The 19,038-nt window shown below is 41.0% G+C and overlaps 1 protein-coding gene across 1 annotated transcript in view; it reads right to left on the reverse strand.

Annotated features, from left to right (window-relative positions):
* LOC137100361 (E3 ubiquitin-protein ligase SMURF2) overlaps positions 1 to 19,038 on the reverse strand; it is a 52,228-nt gene that overhangs the window by 12,361 nt on the left and 20,829 nt on the right. The window contains exons 2-11 of the mRNA XM_067478168.1: positions 17,908 to 17,946; positions 16,573 to 16,681; positions 9,877 to 10,010; positions 6,546 to 6,611; positions 6,089 to 6,173; positions 5,803 to 5,886; positions 5,179 to 5,393; positions 3,240 to 3,324; positions 2,257 to 2,415; positions 1,614 to 1,661 (exon numbers count right to left, since the gene is read on the reverse strand). Of these exons, the coding sequence (XP_067334269.1) occupies positions 1,614 to 1,661; positions 2,257 to 2,415; positions 3,240 to 3,324; positions 5,179 to 5,393; positions 5,803 to 5,886; positions 6,089 to 6,173; positions 6,546 to 6,611; positions 9,877 to 10,010; positions 16,573 to 16,681; positions 17,908 to 17,946 (1,024 nt within the window). The remainder of the gene's footprint in view (positions 1 to 1,613; positions 1,662 to 2,256; positions 2,416 to 3,239; positions 3,325 to 5,178; positions 5,394 to 5,802; positions 5,887 to 6,088; positions 6,174 to 6,545; positions 6,612 to 9,876; positions 10,011 to 16,572; positions 16,682 to 17,907; positions 17,947 to 19,038) is intronic.

A 19,038-nucleotide genomic window follows, 5' to 3' on the forward strand; every position in this document is an offset into this window, starting at 1 on the left:
AGAAGATGTGAACCAATACTGAACCTTTGGAAAAGTGGCCAACCCTTCAAATTTAGTCCAACAGCCTGGCTGTGACTCATGCGGTCACAAACCTACTTCACCTAAATAAGAAAGATTTTCATGACTCCATTTATGCGACAGAAATTGCATCAAGGAAGAGCGGAGAAGTGAAACCTACTTCTAACCCAAAAACACAGTTCTGGCACAACACACCTTGATGACCCTAAAACCTTTTAGGAGAATCTTCTATATTCTTGGTCCCGATACACCTGGAGTAGACCCAACACAGAAATGCTCAAAACTTGATGCTGGCACTGTGATGGTGTGAGGATGCTTTGCTGCATCAGGGACCAGGGCAACTGGCCATAATGGAGTAAAAGATTAATTCTGCTCGCTACCAGAGATTCCTGAGGGAGTTAGGAGTGGCCTAGTGAGAGTCCAGAAATGAACTAGCTATTACGATATAGTTATGATACAAGTATTTAATAACCATTTCACTTTCATAAATACAATTAGCACCTATAACTTATATTTCGGGTTTGCCCATGTTGACTGGTTGTCTGTTTTCTGAATTTGTTTGATGATCTGAAACACTGTGTGTATGATCTACACACAAAAAGACAAGAAATCAGGAAGGGGTTCGATATTTCTTGAAGGCACTAGACTTTACAATAAAACCGCGCAACACAAATGTGCAAGTGTGTTCGATGATATCCACACAACACTAATCGAAAGAATAAGATTAGCCCTGCGACTTTTCTTTAAAAAAACAAAACAAAACACATACCCACTTCCTGGCTTTGATGTAAAAATAATTATCCTACTAGAACACATACACAATAGAAATACTATTCAAGAGATTTTGACACATCTGGGCATAATCATGGACATTTCAAAATTCCTACATCAAAAACAAATGTGGCGTGCTTTTTATAAGACCGTTCAGGGGGCTTAGGATTTTTTTTTTTAAAAAAAAGCAAAATCCCAAACACGTTCTTTGATCATCAGAGCAGGAAAAAAAGAAACCTGATATCTCCATCCATGCATTCCGTCTCTGCATGGCGGAGGAATGAGGTCAAGCAGAGGAGGCCCACCAAAGCACCTTTACCCTGCTCCACTGTAGTGCAGCAAAGATCTATGGGTAATTCTACGCAGCGCAGTGTTTGAACAGCTGCACATGTGAAGAAATTCTGAGCAGTCAGGCATTTACCAAGCACAGAACCAACACGCATGAATATACACAGATGGATGCACACACAGTTCATTCATTGACTCGGGCATCAAATTTATGTTCTGTTTCCTGGAGGTAAGACGCACCTTAGCCACAGATACAGCAGCCTCGGTTTCCATTCTGCTACCTGGTGTCTGGCCAAAGCCAGCGTTGTGACAGATTGTGTGCTAAAAGGTCTCTATGATCAAAACCTCTGCAGGCTGAGGAATGGGAATTTTTGTGTGGTAATAATGACTGTGTGCACTGTGTATGTGTGCTACACCGTGTGCTGAGCCTCTACAGGTGGTGAACACACCCTGGCACAGGATCCCACTTGGACACTCGTCCAAGTGTGTGAATATGTAAGTGCAGTGCGACAGCTTGCTAAAAGCCCAAACTGTACCTGACGTTCTGACTTTCGATGCCTCCTCGAGAACCATTGGGACTTGGACTACAAATACAAAACAGAAAATCAATCTCGGCTTTTAATGTACTAAGCAAATTATTACATACAAACATCATTTACAGAAAAGTTGCGATGCTGTGTGAAATGTAAATATATAGAATGCAATGCTTTTTAAATCACCTAAAGCTTATTGACTGTAGAAAGCAAAAAAACAACATATTAAATGTTGAAACTGAGTAATTGTGTTTTTCATATTTGGTCATTTTGAAGATGAGGGATTTTGGTTATTTCAGATGACAATGCCAAACCACACTCTGCATATATTACAGCAGCATGGCTCAGAGATAAAAGAAGGCAGTTACTCTATTGGCTCTATTAATAAGAAATGGGGAAAAAAAACAAGCCCCTGTGGTAAATGCCCGTCCATTTTGATACATGTTGCTGACATCAAATCGAAAAGCAATCAAATTAGTCAGTCATCAATCAAAGGCAAATATGTTAAATAAATAGTTTGAAAATTATTTGCAAGTCATTGCATTCCCTCTCTTTTTTTTTTTTTTACTTTTACAAAGCACCACAACTTTTATGGAAATGGGGTATGTATTACATATTTCAGGCTCAGGGGTGTTGTTGCACTCACTTTAGGACTAGATGCAGGTTGGCGGAGAGCCGAGGGTCTGTAAATTGTGTGGTTCGGTTGTTGTGGTCGACAAAGTAAACCCTCCCTGTGGCGGTGTTCCGTATCTCCCATCCTGGAGGTAGAGGACCAAGTTCCTCACAGTTCACATTACTCAGATCTCTGAAGCAACAGCAAGAGAACACAACACACATTAATAAACATTAGCATGTGAGAATTTAGGAAAAATAAAAGCAGGACAGGGTGGGACAGGGAAAAGAAAAAGACAGCACAAAAACTTCTAGGTATAAAACATACCAAAGCACTGACTAACTAGCCGTATTCCGAGATGTCTGAGAAATCGTTTTGTTCTATTTTTTTCCCTTCCTCCCATCTAAATTATTTACTGCTGCCCTGCAACCCCTTTCAGCTGGACTCCACGGAGGCCAAAAAGTTCAGAAATTACAGCAGGCTTGCTGATGCTAGCGTGGACTTCTCTGCTTTGCAGGGTTACGGCCAAGAGGACATGAGCCTCACAATCGATGAGCACTTGGCAGCTGAGACATCTGCTGATGTTAGAGCTGTTTGAGCGCACCGAGTAAGGTGTGGCGTGACCAACAGGCTCCTATCAAGAGCAATAAAACTACCATCCATCACTCATATGCTGATAGAATGCAAGAGAGCAGTGGCCAGGTATTATAATATCAGTTTTATTGATAGCATCTGGTGCACAGCGAAGTCTGTTACTGCACATCCACATTTAGATTACGATGTTTTAAATGCAACATATGCAAGGATGTTTCATTTAAAACATCGTAATCGATACGATGCACGTGAGTCCCATATTAAAGGGCATATTTCAGTGCTTGTGGTGGAGACTGAATGTCAGAGTCAGCTGCAGGTTTACGGCAAACTACACAGGGACCAGGACTAAGGAACTTTGCACATCAGTTCCCCACTTATGAACCTTAGTCCCCCCGAGTTCATTGATCCTGTTGAGGAAGTACCTGGGTACTCTGGGGTCATGCCACGTGCTGACACCTGTTTGAGTATGGAGGAAGTACACTTGTCCCTGCTGCGTGGTCCTTTGCTCTGTAGAAAGATACATATATGAAAAAAGAGATCAGAGTTGTACAATGTGCGTGAATCAATCAAAATATCAAAATGAGAAAAACAGAATCTTTGCCTCTTGGCATAGTTATTTTTGAGGGCAACAGACTATAGAGAACATTAGACAACACATACGCAGACAGATTATAGGCACAAATCTGTCTCTGTGTCTAAGACGGAGAGAGATCACACAGACAGAGATAAAAGCACTGCCCAAGTCAGGAGAGATTCAAAAGGGAAGGAGGAGAGGGGGGAGAGAGGGTGAAGAACATTGGAGAGGAAAGCAGAGGAGAAATGGGCTTGGGGAGCTCATTCATCACGGCCTGCCAAAGATATTTCCACAGAGCTGCCTGCCAGAGAGCTCTATCTCTGGCATCCCTGGATCTACCGCTGTGCTTTAACATGCATGTACATGTAAACCCAATGAGTACCGATGGGCGCATGCTATAGGGTGGGGACATCTCTTAGCTCACGTGTGCTCACATGAGCTGCTAACAGGTTTTATAAGAGCTGCCCAAGAGCAGGGACAACAAAGGCAGAGACTGGGAAACTAGTGTAGCGACGCCAGGAGCCACCTAATCTGAAGGACTGAGGGCAAAGCTCTGATACACTTTCATGGATCTGGTTCCCAAATCCACCAGAAGATTTTACAGAGAAGATAAACAAAACTCCCCAGGGCTGTGTGGAGGACCGCAGCATGCGTGTGTTTGCTTTTACATGAATGCGTGTGATTGTGTGCAGGAAGACGAACAGAGGGGGGAAGAGAAGTACTGCCGCCAGCTTTTAACAGCTATATGAATTCAATTAGATAGTTTAACATGGAGCCAGTATTTCTGACTCCATGTGTGGAGCTGCAGCGTCATCAGACTGAGGAAACTGATTAGCTGGGTTAGGACAGAGGAGAGGCAGCTAACACAACAGCATTACAATCATGAGACATTACAAACCACTCTGGTGTGGTGAAGCTAAAGGGAACATACAATATATTCGTTTTTTTAACTAGTTTTCATTTTAAGCCACTTCAAAACTGGATACTTTTAAAACTACTAATTAAAAAAAATATATATAAAAAAATAAATTCGGCCAGCAGCTGCAGATGTATCCTAGCAGGTACAAACACTCCTGGTTAGGATTCTGTAGTGCAGTGTTTTTTCCAATTTATTTCCATTGTCACTTTTTAGCAGGTGCTTTGTTTTTTGATCTGATAATACCTGATGCTAATTCATAGCAATAAACCCTTTCCAATTGTAATTAATTCATCTCCTACATTTAAATAAAGACGGATGACAAATTAGGGCAGGTGGAGATATGGCCAAAAACATTATGGTTTATATGGTTTTTCCATATTGATAAATGTACACATTTAATACCATGGTCTCTTATTTTTTCTACAGTCTGGATGGTTTAACATTTATCCATATGAGGCTTATGCAAGGCTCCACGGTGAAGCTACATGTCAGAAGGTGACAAAGTGCAAAGCTGCTCTTCCACTTTTTCCTCACTTCTGTATAAAACCTAAAAAGGATTTCATCCTGAATTCCATGCATGGTACGGACAACTTTCATTAGCTTTTAAATCTCCAAATACAACTTATCCACATATAAAATTTCAACCTTTTCTCACTTTGTCCCTGGTTATTTTGTATTCTTACATCAGGCAAGAAGTGAAATGACTGACAGCAGCATTTGCTGCTGGGGTTTGACCCAATGTTAGCACAAGAAGCCTGTGGTATAATCTGTAAAGCAGCCTTCCAGCTTCATTATCCTTCCAGCTCAAGGCCAACCTGATGCACTGAAAGTATGCATGTCCACTCTGTAGTACTGGCTTTCCACTAACCGTATCCCTCAGGGAGGTCGGGGGGTGTGTGTAGGTGGGTTCTGCTCATATAGTTCCGGTGCCTCTGGGAACGGACTCGCCTCTCCTGGGCTCGCTGGTCTCCATCACTAGACGGCAAAGCTGTGGTGGGCGTGGCACCATTGGTGCTGATGGGTGTATTCTCGTCCACGATGCAGCTGAGAGGTCGACCAGGGCTGGAATACTCTGATGCAGGCCTGAGAGGGGCAAGAGGGCGATAGGGGACAACCACAGAAAGGAAAAGGAATAAAGAGGAGGAACAGAACTCAAGTCTTTATGTGCTAAACACAAAAAACAGACCAGACACAAAAGTGGTGAGACAGCCTGAGCTCACGCTTTGCTAAATTAGCTAATAAAGAACAAAAAAAAAAAACAAAACAAAAAAAACTTCAAGTACAAAAGACCGATAGATTGGAAAAGAGATGCCCGTTTTTCTGCTCGTCTGCTCCATGACTTCCCTGGCTCTTCCTCTCAATAAACACCACTGTCTGGAGCAGTCCAGATTTGCCAACTTCTGGTGCACTGAGGTCAAAGACGAGGTCTTCTGGTCAGCCTGGATTTAAGAGGTCTGGGTTTGAGTGTCTGTGGGCTGCACAGTATACTCACCTGGTAGGCCTCTCCCACTGTGTGGTGCGTGTGATGTGGTTCAAGTATTGGATTCGCCCAGACGCGGTCCTTCTCTCCTCCCAACTGGCAGCACAAACATACACAGACACAGCAGTGAGCAGTTCAGAAGCCACACAGCCATCTAGTAGTAGTCAGTCTCGCTGCTCCGTCTCATCATATACAAAATATCACATTTCCTATGTCTTCGGCTACTTAAATGCTGCTTTTAGTGTTTGAGATTTGCAACCCTCCTCCTAAGTTAAGAGATTTCCCCCAACTCACTCACCCATCTGGAAGATCATTGTCAAACAGACGACTGCAGTCCACTACAGGGCCTCCTGTCCCTATCCGGTCTCTAGACTGCAGGCTCACTGCAGCAACACATGGCAGACAGATGCACACATGAGGATTACTCAACAGCAGATTACAGTGGAGGCACAGATATTTTATTAAAAACACAAAAATGAGCTGAACAACTTAAAACTGTAACCTGTTCCTGCTACTCATCATCAGTTCACAGTGGTGAAGTATGTAAAGGTGCATATTCTAAAGCCTCTTATTTTTGTAATTCTACCTGCAGGGAGGGTTTAGTATTTTCAAACCAAATCCTTTCCATCTTGCAGTCAGTGGAATACACTATATTTGATTTCCACGCGACGTGCCTTTGATTTCTGATTTAAAAAGTGATATTTTCCTTGCACCTTTGTGTTACCATCTCCGTTTGCTTATACAACAGAACTCACCCACGATCTGGCCTCTTACTGTGTCGCTGTCATTGGGACTCAGCTTGTTCAAGTCTAGTCTCTGGTCTATTTAGAAGAAGTGGAGGGAGAGAGGACAAGAGTTGACAAACGGGAAATGAGAATAAAGACAGAAGAAAGAGAAGTGGGACAAAAAGAAAAGGATTAATCAGTTTCAGAGACATACATCTGAAGTAGCACGTGCTTGGATGTATTTTAGCCTCCTTGGACTATTCCCATTGCTCTGTATCATTTACATCACTCAGAGTCAATTCCTCTCTCCCTCATTATCTGTCTCTCATTCTTCTGTCTGCAGACCGCAGCTTGGCTGTGCCCTGGAACAGATGGTCTGGTCTGTGGAACAGCCACGGGCCGTAAAAATCTCACTGAGCATCGGTACAGAGCAGGCTTCAGTTCAAATACAGAGGTCAAACATTTGACAAATTTCAGTACAAAGCCGGCACTATTCCACTCAGTCTTAGCATGGACATGAATGTCTGCCAAAGTCTGGAAACTCTTTGTTTGAACTTTTAAAAGTCTGCAGAATTCTGGGGAGAGGGAGAGCGCGAGCGCGAAAGATCAACGAAAAAAAAAAACAAACTCCCCCCCCAAAAAAGACAATATAAGTCCAAGTTGCCTGCAGACATGAGAAATGCCACTATCTGCCTCTGTTGTCTGGGTGTCATGCAGATCAGCACAGGATGTCTGTCTAGACTAAACAGGGACCAAAACCACTTGATGGTCAAACTGTTACCAGGCTGGCCGGAGGTTAGCAGCACAGAGGAAACCAAGCACACAAACCGTAAAAAGAAAAAAGATGCATAGAAATTTACACATTAAAATACTTGACAAGACATATACATGAAGATAAAAAAAAATTGCAGACGCACTGCAATTATACATAAACATTATAGTCAACAAAAGACAGTCTACAATTATACACAAATGCTGCAGACAACCCAGTGCCCTCTCTAAGGCCCGCAGAGGGGACAAAACTGCAACTGCTGGAACACTCACTAAAAAACAAAAAAAAAACACAAGAATGACAAATACACACATGGGGGAGGGAGACCACAACAGAGAGAACACAACAGATCTACGCTTACACTCAAATAGCTGTACAATTATGCACGTCTGCGTGAAATGAGCGGTTGTCTAGATCGGCAGACAGAGATAGAAAGAGGTTAGTCACAACAGCATTTTCTGTATGTGCGCGTACAAGCTGACAGGCTACGGAGCAGATTGAAGGGGAAATGGAGGGGTGAGGAGGAGGCCAGGAGAGAAAGGAAATGCAGAGGCAAACCACTTACAGCTGTGGCACAAGCATCAGGTTTCCTGTGTCGCTCCAGGAAAACAACGGTGTCAGGGGCTTCTAGGAAAAGCGCTGGGATTTTTTCTGGTTTCTGCAGGCCCAGTGGGCAGGTACCAGCTCACCATGCAGGGGAGAAAAACAATACTCTAGATGTGCTTTGTTGAAGCTTCAACGGTCTGGCTGTTTTAGTAGGGGCCATTTACCAAAACCTCCATCTCATTTATCCAGTTAGCTTCTGACATAGGACATTTTTACTGTAATTGCAGGGTGATGCTGACTGGCTCTTCCTGTTCCTGGCAGGGGCAGAACGTTGACCCCCCTCACACCCTGGTCTGGCCTCTGTCAGACCTAATGAGGGAGACAGGACACTAACAAGGAGTTCCTGTCACTTAGCTCTGACAGCAGCCCTGAGTTTTTAAACTTCTGCTTTCTATCACACTCCAGGTATAAGCTGCTTCAAAAGAGGCAGGGTTGTTTCACCATTAGTGCTACAGCAATCAGATCACTTACAAATTTAAACTAATGAATTGGGGAAAATGGGAGACAGAACTCGATAAGAAAGGCGAAATTTTAATGAATTTCGTGGCCAGTGCACATTTATCTCCAACCCTGAAACTTCTACAAAGACCTCTACTCTACTAACAGCATTTAAAAGAGGTTCGACCACTAACAGCGCTAAGGAGCAAACTCTTTATGGGTGTGTCTACCTTGTATTTTTACTACGCACATTCTAGATGACGCATGTGCAGGACATGGTTGACAGCCTGCAGGTTAGCCAACATGGATAAAAATAGTAAGAGGTGATAAGTACTTTTTGGTCAAGTGCTTGAACATTGACTGCCACCTGTACTTAATATTAAAAAAGCAGACTTCATAAATGCACTCAATGCATTTTTTAAACCTCAAAAATACACAACTGTACCACACAAACAAAATGGAATTCTTCCATCATTGTGTACGTAGAGCTACTTTGGTGAATTCTGTCATATTTAATAAATAAAAAAGTCAACGTTACCTCACATCTTATATCCTACAGTTTATTGTAACATAAAATAAAAGAAAACATAGCTCAACAGCTTGAGCCACAGCATGTACAATGCTACTCCAATGATAATAAATTCTCTAGCTTTTCTAACCTATTTTGACAGGACAGTAGGACATGTGGAGCCATGTGGAGACAGTCCACCAAAATTTCTAACCATGCCAGAAATCCCATCAGTCGCTTGGGAACAGAATTATTCAGACGAGGCCTTTGAAGTTGGAAACCTGTTTACACTGCACTTTAAATAAAACCCAATCTTCCTTAAATTCAGACTAATTCTAAAATGAGTCTGGGCTACAACATTGACACTGTCTCGGTCTTTCTCACTGCAGGTAAACATTAATTCATGTAGAGACAGTTAAAAGACAAGAAACTGTAAAGATTTAAAAATAATAGAATTTCATATATGCATAAAAGTTTGTGTCAAAAGGTCAAAAAGCTGTTGGAAGAATGTTCTGTGGACATATGAGACAAAAGTAGAGCTTCTTGTCTTCAATGAGAAGTGTTCCATTTAGAGACATCCCAACTCCACATTGCATAAGAACCTTATCCCATCTGTGAGACATGGTGGTGGCAGTATTAGGATCTGAGCATGCTTTGCTGCCTCTGGACCAGGAAAGCCTACCATCATTAATGTAACTATAAAAGCCGAGTTGTACAAGCCAATTCTACAGGAAATTGTCGTGTTAGATATTTGCAGGGTTGATAAACAGTTAATGTTTAGTTAAAGTTATTGCAGAAAAGTCACACAAGGTTCACATACCTTTGCTGCGTACAAATAATAAAAGGTAGGATATTTTTATAGAATACATACATGGAACAAATGTCTTGTTTATCTGGCTTAACTTTATGTAGGTTGTGTGAACATTTGATCAGTCTTTAGGTCATTTATGCAGAAAACATTCAGGCATCACTGTAGAGTAATTAGGTAAAAATGTACACAAGGAGCTTGGTACAGTAGAGTAAACACTGAAACTTACAGCCCGTGTCTTTAAGGCGGTTGATGGCATTGGACAGAAGACGGACACAACCCAAGAATCCAGCCCCTTGCTTCTTGTGGATCTTCTTGTGATTCCACACGCTGATTGTGATGGAGTCTGACTTTCCGATATATCTGAAAGGAGGAGAACGTTACATATTTAGGGAAGAAAGACTCCTGGACACCATGAGAATCAGAATGGCCTGGCAGGACCCTTCAAAGACTCCTTGTCCCAATCCAAATACTCAAATTGTACAAAACAGTGCTGCCATGATCCCGTTGAGAGTGCGGAAATCTGAGCACATCACCCGTATCCTCCGCACACCCCACTGGCCCTATTCACCTCCGTATAGAGTACAAAGTCCTCCTTCCCACTCATCTCTGTCTGTATGCTGATGTCCCCACTTACCTCACAGAACCCCTCACTCTGCAGACCACCTCTAAAACCCAGGTAGGCCAAATGCACTCTTTGCCCAAACAGGACAAAACTCAAAACAATGGGGGACAGGGGCTGCTGATCCCCATCTGTGGAAGGTTCTGCCAGTCCACCTTAGGGCTCCACAGATGGTGGATGCTTTTTAAAAGACCTGAAAACCTCCCTTTTACAGAAAACATATTTTAACTAGACTTATCTTAGAGGTTTTTAGATTATTTCATTGTATTGTTGTCAATATAGACATTTTTAAAAACAGTTAAAATTTGTCAATATTATTTATTATAATGTGACTAGTTTTAATGAAGTCTGTATCACAGCTTCTGCAAAAATGCTAGAAAATATAACTGGTTATGTCAACATGCAAAAGCCAATGTGCTGACCAGAGTCTCACTCAGGATGTCCCTCGTGTTACAGAGACATAATTCCCCACACGGTCTTCTCATTGTGGACGTATTACAAGACACAGTCAGGACACAGAGGCGGGGGGAAAGGAAAAGGAAGGTGGGGAGGCTGAGAGGGATTTTCCAGCCATTGAAATGTGAATCTGACCCTGAGTGTCTGAGCATGAGACTGAGCACAACAAGCAGACTGTGACCCTGTGAATTATTTATAATATTCCTAAATGTCCTTCCCACAAACTGGGGGAGCGAGACATGGACTGAGGGAGGAGCGAGACAACAAAGAGGGTACAAAACCTGCTGCATCTAAGAAAAAACTGCTCCAAAATGGGACAGTTTCTTAGAACCTGTCAGACAGTAGAAGTATTTACATTTGACTTCATATTACTAGTTCCTTCTGGTTTAAAACACATTTACTTAACATTTCAAGAAAAATACATACACAATGTTTCCCTAATAAATGAAAAACAAATTCCAACTTGATTAAACAAGTCTAAATAAAAATATAAACAGTTATCAATCACATTGTCAAATTCAGAGGAATGTGGTATAATTATATAAACTGAGTTCACTAGCTTTGATTTGGACATATTCAGAGACTGAATATATCAGTAGAAGGATGCTGAGGTTGATGCTGCCAGGCAGGAGGTCTAGAGCAAGAACAAAGAGGAGATTTATGGATGTAGTGAGGGAGGACATGAAGTTAGTTGGTGTGAGTGAAGAGGATGCAGAGGACAGAGTTAGATGGAGGCACATGATTCGCTGTGAAGACCCCTGAAAGGGAACAGCCCAAAGGAAAAGCACAGGGAGGGTCATTAGCTTCCAAGTAAATCATTTTTGAATATTAAGTGAAAGAAATCGAGGAGAAGTTATGCTTTCGCAGTAACATCATTTTTAAGCTACACAAAGCATCTACTATTAACTAAAGACGTTGCACATAACATTTCTAAATTTGAAACTTTCCATAAAAAGTGGAAATGGCTCAAAATAATGTGAAATTAATATAAGTGATCACATTTTTCTTTAGATAGAATTTTCTAATAGAAAAAATGAAAACTGGCATGTAGAAATATGTTGGTGCGTATCAAAAAAGATTTTTAATAACTGGATTCTAGTTTACTGTAATTAGCATCGCATGTCTTCAATAAAATCATTCAGCAGCTGTGGGAGGTTGTACTCAGGCCCAGCTGTGCTTGGAACTAATCGGCTTGCTAACATGCTCAAAGTGACAATGATAACATGATGATGTTTGAGCAGAATAATGGAAAAGGTCATTTACAATATTTCCTGAGGGGAACTGAATTTCAGGGCAGTCCATCCAGTAGTTGAAGACATTTTGCTCTAAACTAGGGATGTGCTGATCAAAATCCTTTCACTCCCACTTGGGTCCTTTAGAATTGAGAATCTCCCAATACGAAAGTGTGACACAATACTTCTTCATCTACAGTCATTTTTCATTAAACATTAGAAAAACATCTGTAACTTATAAGTTATTCTATAATAGCTTATTGATCCAACCACTTGAGGTTTAGGATTCAGAAATCTTACCTTTACAACCTCAAATTTTCAATAAAATATGAAAGAAAAACACAGACGGTAACAACAGGATCCTCTAGAGTGAAGATGCATCACTTGAATTCAACTTGCACCAGCACAGCAGTGTTAGAGTGAAGCAATCAAACTCTTTGAGTACAGAGACTGACATGATCTAATGTTAAATAGCAACAGCATATTTTCCAACCCCAGAGTTTTCACTATCCAATGCAGCTCAGTGCCGCCATGTAAGAACTTCATTATATTGTGCACAGAAAAAAGTGTTGGGGGGGAAAAAGGAGAACCAGATAAAAACAGACAGGTTACTTCCTGACTGTCTGTCTCCTCTCGTACATTTGGGTTGTTGTACTCATTCCTCCTTGTGTTTCAGGCCAAGGTTTGATAAAATCTCCCCATGTGAACCTGTTGTGGCACATCTGTTCGGGTGGGCTCGCTCCTTCAGTCTAAAACTAATGTGCAGAACTGCATCCCCTCTCTAATCATCACGCTGCTAACCAAAGGGGATATGAAACAATGGGGCTGTGAGTAAGATGTCTGGACATTTTGAGTCAATGCCAAATGCCTGTCTGGGGTGCGATGTGAGAGAACTGCTATGTCAGACAGACATGACGGGAGGGAAGTATTGTAACCAAACCTCAGTCATCTGGATCAACCTTCATGTAATAAAATTCATTAGTCTGGCTAAGATTTTTAATACCAGTCACAGGCAATAACAATCCCTCTCTCCCTCTCTCACGCACACACATGCACGCGCACAGAGAAAACAATGGGAAATTGCAATAAAAAAAAAAAAAAAGGAAAGACTTAAAGAGTCAGATGTACTGTCTAAATACATCTTTTATTTGGCTGACTGTAGGCTTCTGTGGAGCCATAGAAAGCAGCTTTTTCTGTGCCACCTTGCTGCCAAGAACATACGATCACATTAAAAGAAACACTGAATCCCAAACTGAGATGCACAGATGACAAAGCACAAAAGTACTTTATTTATTTTCTTACACATGAATTAACCCTTTAGTTAGTAGCAATTAAAAAAAAAAAAAAAAAAAAAAAAAAAAAGCATATTTGTGGCTATATGTAATATATTTAAAGAATCTACATCTGCAAAGTACATAAAGCTGTCATAAATGCAGTAAAGTAAAAAGTACAATATCTGCTCTTGAAATGTAGTAAAGGAAAAATAACAAGAAATTCACTTAAAATATAGTATTTGAGTTGTTGCTTTCCAATGGAAGAAATAAAGTGAAAAATTTTCCCTTACTACAAAGTCTCTCACACACACACACACACACACAGTACCTAATAAAGCAGTTAATGGAGATGCTGTCTAACTGGGTGCATCTATGGAAATTCAGCTCAGATGGTGTGAGGAAAACAGATCAATGAGTGGGCGCAAATAATTATGGTCTAGACTGGGCACTTAACATTGCAAATGTAGGTTTTTATTAATGCCATATCTGTAGGACTTTTAATTCACCAAATGTGAGCGAGTTCACACTGAGGCTACACTTCATAAAACACTTGATAAGACTTTAAAGGGAGAGCACCAAGGCAAAAAAAAAACAAAGACAAAAAAAAAAAAACATTAAAATTTAATCACTGATTGTGTCCTTTTTCCACATTGACTAACATGTGGCTGCCAACAATATCCTACTTTTGACAATATTCTGCACAGTCACTTAAGAGACATTCACAACCCTTCACTTCTTTCCTATGTTGTAGATTGAGCTTTAATGAATAGCATTGCCATTGTTGGCAGTTTGCACTCACTAACCCATCAGGGAAAAGTAGAAACATGTTTCTCTAATCTTTTGCAAAAATATTAATGACAAATTGCAATCTGTCATTTACACTAGTAACATAACTAATTGTACATGTTTTTATAAAAGGTCCCCTCTGTAGACCTCTACAATAACATTTTTGTCAGACACAGATCAGAACTAAAACCAGTTCTTAATGTTCCCAGGAAGAAGTCTAAAACCAGCGGGGCTTTCTAAAGTGAATGACCACACTGGGTAAGCAGACAAGAGGGACCTTGGTCAGGGTGGTGACCAAGAATCCAATGGTCACTCTAACAGAACTAAGGACATTCTTTGCCAAGACTGAAGAACCCGGCAGAAGGACAAACATGTCAATAACACTTTATCAGTTAAATCATTCTGAGCGGTTTGAACAAAAGAAACCGTATGTCTGGAGTCTGTCTAATAACATTTGATGGAGGAAATTATGACAAAGATTGGTTGGAATTCAGAGGGTCATTAGGGGCATTTACACCCCTAATTCATTAGTGGTGTAAATACATTTGTTCATCAGACGTACAAGTTTCTCATTTTTGGTAGATTTTCAAATACCTTCTCACTTTGTCAGGGCATGTTTTTGAGTGGATTGTGCAAATTTTATTCATTTAAAAAACTAAATCCACAGCAACAATGTGTGTAAGAGCTGAGGGCATGTGAATACTTTCTGATGTAAGTGCAGTTCTAAGTGACTATTACACACACACACCTGGCGCAGGCAGCAAGCCACATAGACTGTCTGCTATCCCTGGCATGTCAGCCACATCCTGCAACAATTGTGAAGGGTCACAGTTCGCGAGCCAGATTGTTGGCTGTGGGTGACCAATGAAACCAAGGCCTTACACACACACACACACACACACACACACACACACACACACACAGGATTTTTAATTTTATACAACATGCAACCAATGGAAAAAAGCGTTACTGCCAACAACTTTAATACTCTAGACTGTATTCAAAACACCAGGTATTACAGGTCGTATTTTAATAAGTCAGCCTGATGGATTTCTAGACGGTTTTCAGTCAATTAAAACTTCCAAGAGTTCTTCTGCTGACCACGAGGTATGAGGATAAACACTGAGAGAGGCACAGTTCAGGCTGCAGGCTCCTGGGAGAAACTCCACTCGGTCTGCGTTCTCCCCTCGATTAATCCATCTTTGAGGTGTATATACATGCACGTGACTTTTTCCCACTCTCGTCCAATCTGACAGGAGAAGCTCATTTAACAGCCATGTACAGACAGAGCGAGAGAGGGGGTCCTGTTCCCTAGGCAACCAAACAAACGGAGACATGTGCTTCCTCTCGTTGCTGGCCACGCATGACGGTCTGGATAAACACCGGGTGAATGCTGGAAACTTTCACTGTCACATTTTCACTCACGCGCTCTGTCTCTGTTTTTTCCAGGTTACTTTCACAGGACAAACCATCTTTGGGAAAAAGGCAGCGAGCGTACAACAAGACATGCACGTGTTTCAGTCAATGGAAGAAAATACTATTGGAGACGCCCCTGCTTTTTCTGTGCTTAAACTCTGTTCCAAGGAACATTTTTAGACTGTTTGCTGGCGCTGAAGGGTTATGTCATTACAGAGTATTTAGATAAGTGAGAGGCCAGATGCAGCGGCTGTTTACATCTGTTACTGTTCAGGTCCTGTTAATGGCCCAGCCTGATATGTCTCAGTGTGCTCACTTGTTAAGGTTAAATAAAGAATGACATAAAAATTGTAAGGCGTTGTAATAGCATGCTCTCCAATTGTTGTGCGTTTGTAATTAAATTGGGTCTTTAGATAGGTGGGAGTTTTTTTTGCCTATGAAAACAGATGTCAGACATGATTGTGAAAGACATGTCAAAAACTTCGGAGTTTCTGAGGAAAAGTAATGGTGGCAACGCCAGTGCTATTGATAGGTGACTGCATTATATCTGGCAGGAAAAGCACATCTGGACAGTTAGCAGTTTCCTATAGTGTCACACAATCTGAATTCATTTACAGCCGATTTGAGAAATCTAACATCATCTTTTTTTTTTTTCAAGAAAAAATGAGGGTAAAATGTAACATGAGACAGACAAGTGGACTGGAGCCGTGTCAGTAGTAATGACACTGTTGAGAATCAGTGAGGTGATGAGGGAGATGAGCCAGACGGTAAAAAGAGCTACATTCCAACCCTCATCTGCTTGCATCAGTTTTGGATAGTGACTGAAAGAAAGATGTCACAAACATAGGTTTCCTCTGAAGGGTGGGTGGGCTCAGCCTCAGAGATGAGGTACAAACTGCACATATCAGGAGGGAGCCCAGAGTAAAACTACTGGTTCTTTGCGACAAAAGGAACCAGTTGAGGTGGTTTGGCCATGTAATCACTGACAATCTTCAATAGATTTATGATAAATCTTAGATTTTGTTTTTAGGTGGGACGTACCCCAGGGACACTAGGTGAAATGTAGCCATTGACATTTACAGTAATTAGTGTTAAGTGTGTGATGTCTATGTCAAACTAAAGTAAATAAATGAACTCACAGGTCGTAGTGTTGATTCCACTTGGGGTCAAGCGTGTTCCTCACAGTGTCTGTAGAGTGGCATTGTCCTGAACCATCCACGACCACCTTGGCAAAAGGATCAGGGAGGCCTGTTCAGGCAGAGGAAATCAGCCTTAGCCACACTGAACAATAATAAAACGTTTAACAAAGTACAGATGACAACACTGCATGGTCGTGTTAACTTGCTCAATGGCAGACTGCAATAAAGACCCCTGACAAAGAAGCTGTGTTGTCTAGAACATTTGTTTCCACTACCCAGAGTTGGTAATAGATTATTCATTATCCATGTCCACAAACATTCTGAATGTTGAGACCAAGGTAAATATTTTGGTGACTGGTTATTTCCATTAAGAACTAGGGTCACAATGATCATGGCTAAAATCTGTCAAACAAACTCTGGATCATAAAATTAAGTTTTTAACAGAACTAAATGACATAATTGCAGATGCAGTTATCGTTTAGTTGTTTTGGTTGTGTAACGGTTGCTCACAGGGCCCCCAGGAAGAGTAGCTCATATTGATGTAGCAGCTAATGGAAATACAATAAAATAAAAAAAAATTATATGATCTAATTGATTTAAAAAAAAAAATGCTAGTTGCTACTTTAGCAGGTTGCTAAAAATATATGATCGAGAATCAGAATTCAGAAACACTCGTCTTTGATCATCTGTGATGGACATTTTCTTTTATTTTAGACATTTAATTACACCAAAAAAAAGTTCAAAGAACTTGACTGATTATTTACCAATAATCACTTTACACTTTAATTAACTGCATGTGCACAATGACAAACACACAAAGGCACAGACATATTTTATATCCACCAGCTCCAAAACTGAATATTTGCTCAGCTCCTGAACATTGGAATGGCAGGAATGACCTGAGTGAGCACAAGACTTTTACACGCTCATTCACCATGACAGCCCGACGCAAACACGCCAAAACACTGCACACACCAGCGCGTGACAGTCTACAAAAGGCCAAATGAACAATAGGTTTTATTCCAATTGTGTGTGGAAGAGTTTTCCAAAACAACACAAGCTACAGTCTTAATTTCTGTGTTTGCAGTGATGCAGTACTAAGGTTACACGTCCAAGGGCACATTCAGTAAATATCCACATCTGTTGAAATGGATAAATAAGTAGATCCTGGTGTGTTGTTGAGAGCTAGCAGCATGGATCCCAAAGAGGCTGAGAACTGCACACATCCCATTACACACACACACACACACACACACACACACACACACTCTAATGGGAAACCCAAAGAGGTGGTAAAAAGCACAGATTTGTCAGTGGAAATAAAATGATACTTACGAAAGAAGTCCTTCTTCACAAGGTTTTTGGCACAGAGGACTGAAAAGAGAAAAGTAAAGCCATAATTAAATATAATGACTAAGTTAACTTTACACTGTTGCATTGCTTCTGAAAGTGCTCACTGAATTACTATATTTATATCATAGAATCATACAGAATGTTAAAAAACTGGCAGGATTGTGCATCGGTTGGCAGCAGGAAATGTCTTAGAGCACAGCAATTGTTTGTAGATTTTATTGGAGAGCAATTGTATTACAGCCATGCGTCAATTGCTCTAATGCTTCAATCCTCCATTTAACACTTATTGGTTCTCATGCAAGAACATTTTTTCAGTCTTGTCCTAAATTTTACTTTGAGGCTACAATTTCTACAGCTCAAGTGTCAGTGAGGTGCCATCAGAGTATTTTTACGTCAGTCAGCTATTAGAAAGTACTCCAGCTACAATAGGACATGTTTCACTGTCAGCTGTTAAAAAGGAGGATGCTGGTCCTGAGGCAGTGACAGGACGGAGACAAGTTTCCCCTTTGATTTGAGAATACTGGCATTTAGAAAGCTGCTGGGACCAAATATGGAAACAAAAACAGCATCTAGCTCTAAAATAGCTCTCAGTAAACTGGCAAATCAAGATCACAGCTTCTTGGATCATCCCAGGTAGCTGGTGAATGCCACCAACTCCCTCAAATCTGTTTGGACGACTAGTTCTTACACGGCCAGTGTGTCTCTATTATCATTACAGCATTTAGATTTCACTTGATATATTTTGTTATTTGGACTTTTATTATTTATATATTTCAGATTAACTTCTTTTTTTGAAATTGTTTTTGTATGTGGTCTTTACATGGAATCTACCAACCAAAAGTCTTGTGTTGTGCAAAAATTACATAGCACAATATTTTAGCATGTGTGCACAAAACCGCTATCATCCTCTTGGCACTGTGCCCGAAATATTTCCTAGGGAAAACATTGTATTTAAAGCTGTTTGGGGATGTTTTGTCTCTTTCTCTCTCGCCAAGGCTGCCTGCCTGCAGCAGCAGGGGAGAGGATCCTGTGGATCTACACTGGGAGCCATGGAGGACAGTGCTGAGGTGAAGAGGCAGAATCACTTACATCCTCCTCGTGTGTGTGTGTGTG

Source organism: Channa argus, chromosome 15 (genome assembly GCF_033026475.1).
Source record: "Channa argus isolate prfri chromosome 15, Channa argus male v1.0, whole genome shotgun sequence".
NCBI lineage: Eukaryota > Metazoa > Chordata > Actinopteri > Anabantiformes > Channidae > Channa > Channa argus.